At 43.1% G+C, this 13671-nt stretch overlaps 1 protein-coding gene across 1 annotated transcript in view; it reads left to right on the top strand.

The window, feature by feature from the left end:
• The window catches only part of LOC137439244 (ARF GTPase-activating protein GIT1), a gene marked incomplete at its 3' end in the record, with an annotated part of 128344 nt that overhangs the window by 81390 nt on the left and 33283 nt on the right, over positions 1-13671 (top strand). Inside the window, 2 exon segments of the mRNA XM_078768964.1 lie at positions 7113-7207; positions 13049-13094. Of these exon segments, the coding sequence (XP_078625090.1) occupies positions 7113-7207; positions 13049-13094 (141 nt within the window).

Raw genomic sequence — 13671 nt, 5'->3', positions numbered from 1 at the left:
ATGGTACCTACGATTTCAAAATTTGACCTTGGGGTCAATAATTCTCGACCTCCAGCGCTAACCATGAAGGTCAAGGCCGATCGCCACCAAAAACTAATCAGCTGAGCGCCGGACCATATACTAGATTCCCATGAAGTTTGGAGACGATCCGATCAAAGTTACTCAAAAAACTACGATTTCAAAATTTGACCTTGGGGTCAATAATTTTCGACCTCCAGCGCTAACCATGAAGGTCAAGGCCGATCGCCACCAAAAACTAATCAGCTGAGCGCCGGACCATATACTAGATTCCCATGAAGTTTGGAGACGATCCGATCAAAGTTACTCAAAAAATAAGGGTTTCGTTGACCTCCATGATTGACCGCAAAGTGACCTTGACCTTTGACCTTGACCTTCAAAATTTTGTGTGCTGAAGGGTATCTCTATAGGACTCTGATATTCGAAGTTACAGGAGTTTCCAATAATAACTGTGGTCTATATGGTACCTACGATTTCAAAATTTGACCTTGGGGTCAATAATTTTCGACCTCCAGCGCTAACCATGAAGGTCAAGGCCGATCGCCACCAAAAACTAATCAGCTGAGCGCCGGACCATATACTAGATTCCCATGAAGTTTGGAGACGATCCGATCAAAGTTACTCAAAAAACTACGATTTCAAAATTTGACCTTGGGGTCAATAATTTTCGACCTCCAGCGCTAACCATGAAGGTCAAGGCCGATCGCCACCAAAAACTAATCAGCTGAGCGCCGGACCATATACTAGATTCCCATGAAGTTTGGAGACGATCCGATCAAAGTTACTCAAAAAATAAGGGTTTCGTTGACCTCCATGATTGACCACAAAGTGACCTTGACCTTTGACCTTGACCTTCAAAATTTTGTGTGCTGAAGGGTATCTCTATAGGACTCTGATATGCGAAGTTACAGGAGTTTCCAATAATAACTGTGGTCTACAGAGTGATCTAAACGTGAAAAAAAAATGATTAACCACAAACAAAAAAACAAACAAACAAACAAACATACAAGCTGACTGATACATCTTGCAAAAACTTCGTTTTGGCAAGATAATGAAGCCTTCAAAGAAAAGAACACCTTCCCTGCAGTCAAACATGGAGGAGGTTCAGTGATGTTTCGGGGTTGCTGTGCTGCCTCTGGCACTGGGTGCCTTGAATGTGTGCATGAATGAATGATCGTTTTAAGGCCATTTTCCCCGCTAGAGCAGGGGTTAGCCTTGCGGGCCCCATGACAATCATGGTTCCCTGTTTGAGGCAATGTTTTTATGGCCGGATGCCCTTCCTGGCGCCAACCCTTAGTCGTCTCTTACGATGCGAAGGGATACGGTGTACCTATTCTAAACCGGGGTACACACCGTGATCATTCATCCCAGCAAGCTGGTACTCAATTTGCCGACCTCGTAAGGATGACAGGCTGAGTCAACCCCCCTGGTGTTAATTTAGCGATCGACCGGGATTCGAACCCAGGATCCTAGGATCCTAGGATCCCAAGCCGGCACCCTAACCGCTAAGCCAACATCAGGCTCCATGAAATCAGGAGATTACCAAGGCATTTTGGAGCACAATGTTCAACCCAGTGTCAGGAAGCTGGGTCTCCGTCGAAGGTCATGTGTCTTGCAGCAGGACAACGACCCCAAACACACTTCAAAAACCACCCAGGAATGGTTAAAGACAAAATTCTGGACTGTTTTGAAGTGGCCAGCAATGAGTCCAGATCTAAATCCCATTGAACACCTGTGGGGAGATCTGAAAACAGCAGTTGGGAGAAGGCACCCTTCAAATCTGGGAGAACTGGAGCAGTTTGCACAAGAAGAGTGGGCCAAACTGCCAGTAGAGAGGTGTAGGAAGCTCATTCGTGGCTATAGGAAGCGCTTGACTGCAGTTATTTTGTCCAAAGGCTCTGCTACCAAATGTCAAGCCTAGGATGTCAATAGTTTTGCCAATGCCATTTCCTTTTATTTTCTTTAAGATTAATTTAAAAAAAAATTAATTTAAAAGGATATATTTATATTAAGTTCTGAATCAAAAACAAATGTTCTGTAATATTAACAGTGAAATAAAGAATTGTGGAGACCAAATACTTTTGTCAATTTCAACTTATTTTTAGAGAAAATTGTGAGCCATTTGAAAAAAGCGCAAGGATGCCAACATTTTTGGCCACGACTATGTGGTGAGAAGCTCAGTAGTGCCAAGGAAGGACTTCACACGATGGAGGATGCCCAGTCAGCAACTGGCTTAGGATGCCAGATTGGAAATGTGGTTTTCCCAGGAAAGATAATGGCAGATAGTGAGACCCAAAAGTTTGTGTGACAGAACTTTTTGAAGAGGATTGTTGAGAAAGTGGATTGGAGGGTTTCCAGACGGGCTTTTCGGAGAGACATAGTGAGAGTGTGTGATTTGCCAGGATTGAATGACATGTTTCACTTGTTTGACCAGTTTGTGATTTTGTCCAGGTCTGCAGAGAGTGAAGAGGCTGCAGCCTGCCGATATGAGGGATGAGAGATGTAGAAACAGAGGGTGGGGTCATCAGCAAATAAATAAAGAGGATTTTCCATTCAGAGAGATTATTGATTAAAAAATTTTTTCCCCATTTTTAAGGCCATTTTCCCTGCTAGAGCGGTGGTTAGCCTTGCGGGCCCCATGACAATCATCATGGTTCCATTTTTGAGGCAATGTTTTTATGGCCGGATGCCTTTCCTGACTCCAACCCTTTAGTCGCCTGTTACGACACGCAGATATACGGGGTACCTATTCTAAACCGGAGCACACACCGGCAATATATGAGATCATAGATGAAGATTAGAAAAAGCACAGGGCCCAGAACACTGCCTTGATGAACTCCAGCCTGGACAGAAGAGGATATTAAACAAATTATTTAATGTCCCTCAAGAACACCACTGCAAAATGACTTGTTCACCTGAAAAACTGGAATGTTAAGTGAATGCAAGTGTATGAACCTTGCCAACCTTTGACCAGGCCCAATAAGTCTTGGGTAGGCTTATACAGCTAATACTAGAAAAACTGTACTGATTTTAGCATGAAGGTGATATATTTGGTGAATTGTGGAAATTACATTTGAGTGTTGCAGGAGTACTTCGAAACACTCTTTGGGATCACATTCGTGTCATCACTAGAACAACTTTTTGCCTCACCTGCTCAGCCTCTGCAGCATTTATACTTACCTGTTACAACTGCCAGAAATCGGTCTGGCACACCCACCGACTTCACCACCGCGAGGGGGGGGGGGGGGTGTGGAGGGGAGGGGAGGCGACTTGCAATCTGGTCCCTGCTGGAGACGAGGGATTAGGTGCCTCCAAAAAAAAAAAAAAAATCCCCACTTCTCCCAATACCACCGCACTCTTCCCCAGGATGCTCCTGGTGGGAGCGGTTGTTTATAGCTATTGTAATGCCATATTATGAATAATGTAATGAGCCTTACTCCAACCTGGTTCTCACAAGAAAGTTACTAACTTGCATTGCTTGAGAGATCAGTAAAACCATTAACTCTTCGTGCTTTCAGAAAGTATTCACACCCCTTGACTTTTTTCACATTTTGTTGTGTTACAGCCTGAATTTAAAATGGATTGAATGGAGGTTTTTTGTCATTGATTTGCACATAATACCCCCATAATATGAAAGTGGAATGATTAATTCAAAATAATTAAAAATGAAAAGCTGAAATGTCTTGAGTCAAGTATTCAACCCCTTTGCTACGACACTCCAAATTGAGCTCAGGTGCATCCAATTTCCTTTGATCATCCTTGAGATGTCTCTGCAACTTGATTTGAATCCACCTGTGGCCAATTCAATTAATGGAACATGATTTGGAAAGAAATACACACACCTTTCTATATAAGGTCCCACAGTTGACAGTGCATACCAGAGCAGACACTCTACCATGAAGTCCAAGGAACCGTCCGTAGAACTCCGAGATAGAATTGTGAGGAAGAATAGATCTAGGGAAGGGTATAAAACAATTTATAGAGTGTTGAAAGTTCCCAAGAGCACAGTCAGCTTCATCATTAGGATATGGAAAGAATGTGGAAATTACCCAGACTCTTCCTAGAGCTGGCCGTTCGACCAAACTGAGCAACCAGGCAAGAAGGACCATGGTTAGGGAGGTGAACAAGAACTCGATGGCCATTCTGACAGAACTACAGAGTTCCTTGGCTGAGATGGGAGAACTTGCTGGAAAGAAGACATTCTCTGCAGCACTTCACAAATTGAGGCTTTTTGCGAGAGTGGCCAGATGGAAGCCACTCCTGAGAAAAAGGCACATGACAGTATTCCTGGAGTTTGCAAAAAGGCATTTGAAAGACCGAGAACATGAAGCAAAAGATACTGTGGTCTGAAATTGAACTCTTTGGCCTGAATGCAAAGCGCTACGTCTGGAGGAAACTACCACAGCTCATCACCCATCTAGCACCATCCCTACCGTGAAGCATGGGGATGCTTTTCAGTGGCAGGGACTGGGAGACTTATGAGGATGGAGTGAACAATGAATGGAGCCAAATACAGGCAAATCCTTGAGGAGAACCTGCTTCAGAGTGCAAAAGACCTTACACTGCAGCGAAGATTTACTTTCCAACAGGACAATGACCCCAAACATACAGCCAAAGCAACACTGGAATGGCTTCAGAACAAGAACGTGAAAGTCTTTCAGTGGCCCAACCAAAGCCCAGACTTGAATCCTATTGAAAATATGTGGAAAGACTTGAAGATTGCTGTTCATCGACTCTCCCCAACCAACTTAACAGAACGTGAGCAAATCTGCAAGGAGGAATGGGAAAAACTCCCCAAATCAAGATGTGCAAAGCTGATACAGTCATACCCAAGAAATCTCGAATCCGTAATTGCTGCCAAAGGTGCTCCTACAAAGTATTGACTCAGGTTTAAATGCTTAAATGTATATTCGATATTTTTGTGTATTTCATTTTTTATTGTTTTGTAAAAATTTCTAAAGACAAGGCCAGAAGTCTAACAGCGGCATAGCTGGGATTGTAAAATATCATAAACCACAAACGCATATGATTAGCTTTTTTACTGTCGCTAATGCTGTTTATAACATGAAACAAATAAATTTGGAGGAATCCTGACATCCGCGAGGTAAGTTTTACTTGCAGAACTGAGTGAAGATCTACTGTAATCTATATACCCCACAAGGTTTGGGCAAATAGCATGACCCTTCCTGCTGAGAAAGTGGTGTTTTTCGTAGTAGCCTTTTGAAACCCACCAATTAAGGTTTTGCTTTGAAAACCACCAATGAAACCTACTTTTCCTGCTGTTTAACACGAAACTAAAAGGGAGGAAGACCGGGTTGTGCCTATTTACCTAGCAGCTATCTAACACTTGCCAAGCCACCCGTTCTTAACGGTTTTGAATAGAGTGCTTGCTCAAATGCTTAAACCATTTGGTGATTTCTCCACAATAAACTTGGTAAATGAACACACCCAATGTTCTTGAGACCCGACCATAGATCGACTGTAATCTATATACCCCAAAGAGGAATGACCCTTCCTGCTGCCCCTGTAGTGAGCGGATGTACTAGTAAATTAAAATGTTGGTCGATGCAGTCAGCCGTCGCCGTACGCCGCCGTAATGACATCATAGACGTAATGACATAGTGTGACGGCCGGACACAAAACTGCCTCTGCTTTACTGTATAGAAGATTATATATTTTAACCTCCAGTCGTCACTTTAACGTCCAGTACTTTGCAGTCACTACAAAGGGATTAGTGTTACAATTAGATTTACTTTTATATTAACGTTACATTATCATTATTATGAAAATTATATTACGATAAAAAACCGAGGCGAATTCCTTACTTCCGCGTTGTTGGTACCGTACACCGTTTATCATTGATTAATGAACCATACACCGCTTCAATCTAGAAACTTTGCAATAACTACAAAGGGATTGCAGTGTTCCGGTTATATTTACTATGTTATTAGTATTAACGCTATTATTATTATTATTATTATTATTATTACGTAAACAACACTACTGTATTAAGAAACCTGGGCTAATTTGTCCGAAGCGGCCTGAAGGTGAGGCATGAAGGCATGAAGCCTAAGGCCTATACGTACTGTGTCGGAAGATCCGTAACGTCTTTGCTTTTGATATTTGATGATCATTTTAACAGTCGGTTTGTTTGTGTTTCACACTGAATGAAAAACGTATAGGTAGACCATGGAGATTGTGATATATGACAGGTTCGACGATATGTATGGCCTGAATGACATTGGAATCAAAATTGTGGAGTGTGGAATCAGCCGTTGTACGCCGTAATGAAAGCAGACGTAATCACATCACCCTGTCATGTGACCAGATCCTCAGCTCTGATTGGTATACGTTTGAGGGTACATACATACATACATACATACATACATGCATACATACATACGGACATATGGATGGACAAACACTGTTCTAGACGGCTTTGCCCTATGGACTACGCCATAAAAATTTTCACTTTGACATTGTGTTGTATTATGTGTAGATCAATGACCCAAAAAATTCTTAATCAATCAAAAAAAAATTTATCAATTTTAAATTCAGGCTGTAACACGACAAAATGTGAAAAAAGGCGAGGGATGTGAATACTTTAAGAAAACACTGTATATAGTATCGCATGCACATGAAAATTTCACATAAAATGCCTTTGCATTCGATTTTGCACCGTGAACCTCTTTAGATTATTTTTTAAAACTTTGTCTTCATAAAAATAATAATCTTTATTGTCCCGTATCCAAGAAAATTCCTCTTCAGTGACGCTGTTGGTTCAAAACATAATTTAGAAACATGAAACATCAAAATAATATATGAATAACAGGCAAAATATGGTACATGGATGAAACAGCAAAATGACTGAATATTTTAATTTAACACTTGAATTGCACAAAGTACAAATTACTGTTTGAAAATTTTCTTCTGGCAATGTTCCTTAGTGGCAATGTTCCTTGCTGACGTTATTCCTATCTCGCAATGTTCCTTGCAGAAGCTTTGAAAATTTCCATGCTTACCTTGTCTGATGGTGCTCTGCCCTGTGTTGAGTTTCTGCCTCCTTTGCAAAGATTATTTATTTCCTTTTGTAGGAAAGCCGGACATACGGACCTCGCCGATCGCCTTCTCGAATGCCAGTATGAGCTAACCGATCGCCTTCTCTCTTATGTTTGCGGCCGGAAGCCAGGTCAGTGGGTCCGTATTCTAACGGGGTCTTTGTGTAATAATGAGGAAGTACAAAACTGTTGGTGAGAGTGCATAAATGTTGTGGACCTTTAAAAATAACGTTCGTTAATATCAATCTTAATGCTGTGGGGCATCTCACAAGCAGTGATTTAACAATTATTTATTTGTTTTAACAGGTTTTTTTGGTCTTTCTGTAAAGCGTGTTGGCATTTTGAACACAATAGCAACTGCACGACATGCAACTTTAAGTACAACTTGAGTGACATTCCCGTGATAATTCTTAATAATGAGGCAAAGCCTACTCTGTATTCAGCAAGGTAACCAGCCTGTGTGGCACCTGAACCTGATAGAAATTGCAGAGAAACTTTATTGGGATTTTGAGCCGTTTTTTTTTTTTTTTAATGTGCTCTGCATGCATCCCCTTAACATTACGAGTTGCTGGCTCATTGGCGGAGAGTCTTTGTGACCCTCAGCATTGTGTTCCACCATGTGTTGAGATCTATATCAGTTTTGAATCATTTATCTTTTTTTAATTTTTTTTTAAACATGCTCACTTTTGCTTTAAGATGGATTGTTTGCCATTATTTGTTTCTTGTCCTCCGATACTGAGAACGTTTTTGTTGAACTTTTTATCATTCCCTGTTGTGCAAGCTATAATTGGTTTGTCATCATTTTCTTCAACTTCCGCAATCGTTTCTTGGCATTTTTAATGTCTCGATACTTCCCCCACTTTCGCCCCATTTCTTTAAACCAACTCTGCTCTCACCAGTTAATGAAACTCTGCTCCTCTCCAGCCTTGCTCGCCCAGCTCTGTCTGTGCTCTGTCCCCCAAATATTCCTGCAGGTCGCACAAGATCTGCCTGCAACCCTCTTCTCGTGAAACTGCCAAAATCAAGACTCTCTGCTCACCTTCACTCTTTCATTCCCCTTTTCTCCCGCCTCTGGAACAAACTCCCTCACTCTCTTCAATCCCAGTCCTCCCTCCAGGTCTTTAAAACAGCTGTTTACCACCATCTCTTATCTTCCCCCATCCAAAACCTTGATCTTTTCTACCCCCGTTAATTCAACCCAGATCCACTTTTTTGAAATACTGACTTCTTACCTTGAGGTCCTTGCAGTGTCCATGTGTTTTATACCTCTCCCACCCCCTTCCCTTGCCCCCTTCCCCAAGCCCGCGCCCTCCCACAGATCTCCCGATGTCCCTGTTCTCTACTGTTGACCTTGTGTGCTTCCCTCTCTCTCTCCATCTTGTCTCCCGCTCCATTTATTATATGTTTTATGTGTCCGTTTTTTTTTTTGTGTGATTGATGTTAGCTCTTACACGAGCCTCGATCTTGTATACAAAAAAAACAACTGAATAATCAGGTTCGTTTACTTTTAATCGATATTTCAAGTTTCATTACCTTTCTTTTGAAGTTTAGGCTGAGGCACTCAATGGTATTGAAGCATATTATAATCATTCATTCCTTGCTATGTGCAGGCTCATCATAATCCTCGTGTCGATTTTGGAAAATATGAACGATTGAAAAAAAACCGGAATGACTTTTGCCAGATTAATGTTTTCATCATATCGGCAATAATTTTATACCAGAAGCACACTTTGTAACCGCGAGTATTTGATCTAACCCCCACTTAGATTGGACACTTGACCCATGATGTCATCTTTATAAAACCTAATTCAGAATAGTTAGTCGATGACGTATTTAAAGTTTTGCATTGATTGTATAACATTTATTTTTCTATCCAATATAGCTGCCAGACCACATGACCTTTGAAGTTTTCATTTTCAAACTATGTTCTCCCAAGGGTTGTCAATCATACATATTAAGTTTTGCATCCTATGCTTGAGTGGTTTGATAGAAGTAAATATTTAAAGGTTTTAACCTTTTTTTTTTTTCCTTTTTTTTTTTGTATACTGAATCGAGGCTCGTGAAAGAGCTAACATTTATTTCACAAACAAATCAACCAGACAAACAAAATATATAAAAAGAGGGAGCGGAAGACAAGATGGGGAGAGAAGGGGAAGCGCACAAACACAACATTTGAGAGAAGGGAGATGTTCTGGAGGGATAGGGCTTGGGGGGAGGAGGCGTGGGAAGGGAGGTGGGGGGGGGGGCAGAAGTATAAAACACAAGGACACCAAGGACTTCCAGGACAGAAGTTGGTATTTCAAAAAAGTGGATTTGGGGTGAAATTAGCGGGGGGTAGAAAAGATCAAGTTTTGGATGGGGGAAGATAAGAGATGGTGGTGAACAGCTGTTTTAAAGACCTGGAGGGTGGAGTGGGATTGAAGAGAGTGAGGGAGTTTGTTCCAGAGGTGGGAGAAAAAGAGGAATGAAGGAGTGAAGGTGAGCAGAGAGTCTTGATTTTGGCAGTTTAACCATGAGAGGGTTGCAGGCAGATCTTGTGCGACCTGTAGGAATATTTGGGGGACAGAGCCCAGAGAGAGCTGAGGGGGGGGGGGGGCAAGGCCAGAGAGGAGTCGGTAGAAGACGGAAAGACCATCAATCTGCCTGCGGTGAGTGGGTGAAAGGCCCTTGGAGTTAGCTTCATCGCGGGAGATTCCAATGATTCTGAACGCTTTGGTTTCAACAGCGTGAAGACGAGCTAGGTGTGAGGCAGGAGCACCAGCCCAGAGGGGAGAGCAGTATTCCATTGAGCTGCGGATGGCAGCCTTGTATGTGGTGAGGAGCTCAGGTGTGCCAGGGAAAGACTTCGCACGACGGAGGATGCCCAGTCGGCGACTGGCTTTGGAGGCCAGATTTTAAATGTGGTTTTCCCAGGAAAGATCATGGCAGATAGTGAGACCCAAAAGTTTGAGTGACAGAACGTCTTGGAGAGGATTATTCAGAAAGTGGATGGGAGGGTTGTTCAGTCGGTCTTTTCGGAGAGACATCGTAAGAGTGTGAGATTTGTCAGGATTGAAAGACATGTTCCACTTGTTTGCCCAGTCTGTGATTTTGTCCAGGTCTGCAGAGAGTGAGGAGGCTGCAGACTGCCGATCTGATTTGGAAGAGGGAGACAGATAAGAGAGTTCGGTCTTGAGAACAGAGAGATATTGTTTCCTGGCTCTCCTGAGGGTGGACACACACTTGTTTCGGGCTTTGTGAAAGGAAATGAGATTTCCTTCCGTTGGATTTGTTTTCCAGGAGACAAAAGCAAGTTGTTTCTGGGCAACAGCCTCACCACAAGATTCCGTGTACCATGGACGGGAGGAAGGGTATGACAACTGCAGACGAGATGGGATAAATCTGTGCATGAGAGAGAGCAATTTACTTTGGAAGAATTCCCAGGATGAGTTGATGTCAGAGGCGGTAGAGATGGGAGACCAGTCCAGATGATTGATGGCTGCTTGAAGACCGTGCCAGTTGGCCTGAGTGAAATGCCAGACTCGTCGACACTGAGGGGGCTCTCTGAGAATGGTCAGAGAGATGTCCACTTTAACAAGCACATGATCAGATGAGCCGATTGGAGCAGAAGAAGAGCAGCAGACATTTTCAGGGAAGTTAGTCATAACCAAGTCCAGAAGAGAAGATGCTCCGTTGACTGAGATCCGGGTCGGGAAATTGTCAGATTGTGTCAGTCCCAGTGAGTCGCAGAAGTCCTTTGCTGAAGAGCCATGGCTGGTGAGAGAGGTTCCCACACCCAGCCAATTGGCATGGTGACAATTGAAATCGCCACATATGAGGAAGAGAGAGTTGGGATGGGTCGATAGAAGTTGGTCCATATTATCAGACAGCGAGATGTAAATGGAGTCATCACTGTTTGGTGGACGGTACAACACACATATGAACAAAAGGTGGGAGCGAAGGGGAAGCCGTAGCCAAAGGTATTCCTGGGGGTGAGGTGGAGAGAGGGCAGTGCAGGGCGAGTGAGGAAGAGAGTTTTTTTTATAAAGATAGCAACCCCACCTCCAGGACGAGGCTCAGGTCTATCATACCGGAGGAGGGTGTAACCTGGGAGAGATACCAAGGAATCAGAGACATCATGAAGGAGGAAAGTTTCTGTTAAGCAGATCACGTCTGGTTTGTCAGAAGCAACCTGTATGGAGAGATCAGTCAAGTTTGAGCGAAGGCCCCGGATGTTTGAGGCCCATACCGTTAATGAAGAGGAAGGGGGAGCATCGGATACAGAACAGGGGGTGGGAGGGGTAGGGTAAGATGTGGAAGAGGAGGAAGAGGTAGGGAGAGCTGTTGAAAGTGTGTCAGAGATTTCAGAATAGCTTGGAGAAAGGGAAGAATGGGGCGGACAAAAGGTTTGATGGTGATTGGGTGAGGCACAGTGAGATGTTATTTGAGGAGGGGGAAGAGCGAGGCAGAAGGTTGGGGGAGATGAAGGTGAAAGTTGGAAGGGGGAAGAATCGGGGAGGACGCTTTGAGGAGGAGGGGTGAGAGGGGAGTCTAGGAGGGGAGGAGCGAGGGAGAGTCTCGGAGGGGAGGGGTGTGGGGGGAGTTTAGGAGGGGAGGGGTGATGGGGATGTTTTGGAGGGAAGGGGTGATGGGGAAGATTTGGAGGGGAGGGGCAAGGGTGAAGATTTGAAAGGGATGGGTGATGGGGAAGATTTGGAGGGGAGGAGCAAGGGTGAATATTTGAAAGAGATGGGTGATGGGGAAGATTTGGAGGGGAGGGGCAAGGAGGTAGATTTGGAGGGGAGGGGTGATGGGGAAGTTTTGGAGGGGAGAGGTGATGGGAAAGTTTTGGAGGGAAGGGGTGATGGGGAAGATTTGGAGGGGAGGGGTGAGATTGGATTTTGAAAAGTGTAGGATTAATGGGAAACGAACATTTATTGCAAAATGAGGTTCTTGAGACCTTCGAGTCAAAAATACATTTGAGGATACTGAAGGAGCGGTGGAGTGCAGTAGAGTTTCGGGAATGTAGAAAAGAGAAACTGTAAGAGATGGAATTTTTTTTTGGAATGATTAGATTTGGTGAGCAAGTCGAAAGCATCCTTTTATAGAAGAAGAAGAAAAAGGTGTTATAATATACGACAGAATACAGTTCTTCAGGGGAAAGTTTAAACATTTTTAACAACGTGATCACGTGATCACGAACAACGTGATCGAAGAACGAACGAACAAATAAGAACAACGAATAAACGAATAAGAACAGAGAAGGAAATATTTTTTTTGGTTTTTTTTTTTTGAGTTGAGATTTTAAACAAGGAAGTATGGGGTGAAAGACTGGGACAAAAACAGAGAAGAAAGTAATTGCAGCGCAATCGACGAACCGCTGAGAGAAAAACAAAGCCTCAAGGTCGGACACGGTAGCCTACTAGGCCTCAGAATACGCGACACGAATTAACCGACGATTTTGTATACATGTATGAAAAATTAACACCGAGAATCTTACTAAAGACACACTATAGGTACTCACACCGAAAGATAGATACAGTTTCGACAAAAACACAATTGTGAAAAATTACTTGACTTCGAAAGCGAGAGCGCATGGACAGCTTCGAAAGGACGTGACCTCCAATCTTGCGCATCTTGCGCAACCTTCAATCCAACATGGCTGCCAGACTATATGATCGCTGACGTTTAAATTTTCAACCAATATTCCCCATACATTCGTGTCTGTACTAAAAAGAAATACACTATTTTTGTTTAATTTCTTATTTTCTGTTTAATTTTCATTTTGAAGATGACATTTTGTCTTTCTCACACACTATTTTCTCATTTGACATGTATCAGGTGGTTAAAATTTCAAACAAACTAATATATCCATATTAGCCAGACATAATGTAAAGATCTCGAACTGTGTGGTTCCTTCAGTCTCTCGGATTATGGGAATGGTGAGTGCCTGATAACTAACTTATTGACCCTCTGCACGTGGTGTTTCACAGACCACAGAAACGGACAACACTTCATCACACCTCAGATGGCTGATAGGTAACGTGGTCACATGATTTATCACACCACCTTCCTCTTGCATTCATTCATTTGTATGCCTGTGTGTTCTCACTGCTTGAAACATTTTCCCATTCTGGCAATTATGGGTAAAGGACCCCCATTTCAGTTTCACTTTTTTGTTCTTCGGCATTTCCTGCTATGTTTACATTTATATACCTCTGAAACTTTTGCACTTAATTGTTTGATGCTTAAAGTGGTGACTTAAAGTGGGGGGAGGGGTTGGGGTGGGGGAGAGAGCTTGAGGTGGGTTGATAGGTTGGGGTGGGGGTGGGGGTTGAATGTCTGAAGTGGGGATGGGATTGATGCCTTAGGGTTTGGAGGGCGAGAGTCGAGGACCTAAAGCATGTATTGGTGTCATACAAACGCATGTATTGGATGTCGGCAAACAATACGCATGATGCAGTCAACATGTCCATGGCTGACATGTTAATTTATGCAGTGTCATTTGGACAGTAAAGCACTAACAACGATGAACCACCTTTAGAGGCCATTTTCCCCCGCAGAGCAGGGGTTGGCCTTTTTCGGGCACCGTGGTCCCCTTTTTGAAGCAATGTTT

Source organism: Myxine glutinosa, unplaced genomic scaffold (assembly GCF_964187855.1).
Source record: "Myxine glutinosa unplaced genomic scaffold, kmMyxGlut1.1 SCAFFOLD_773, whole genome shotgun sequence".
In the NCBI taxonomy this organism is placed as follows: Eukaryota; Metazoa; Chordata; class Myxini; order Myxiniformes; family Myxinidae; genus Myxine; species Myxine glutinosa.
The sequence above is the reverse complement of the archived record's forward strand: the minus strand, read 5'-3'. Positions and strand labels throughout refer to the sequence as shown.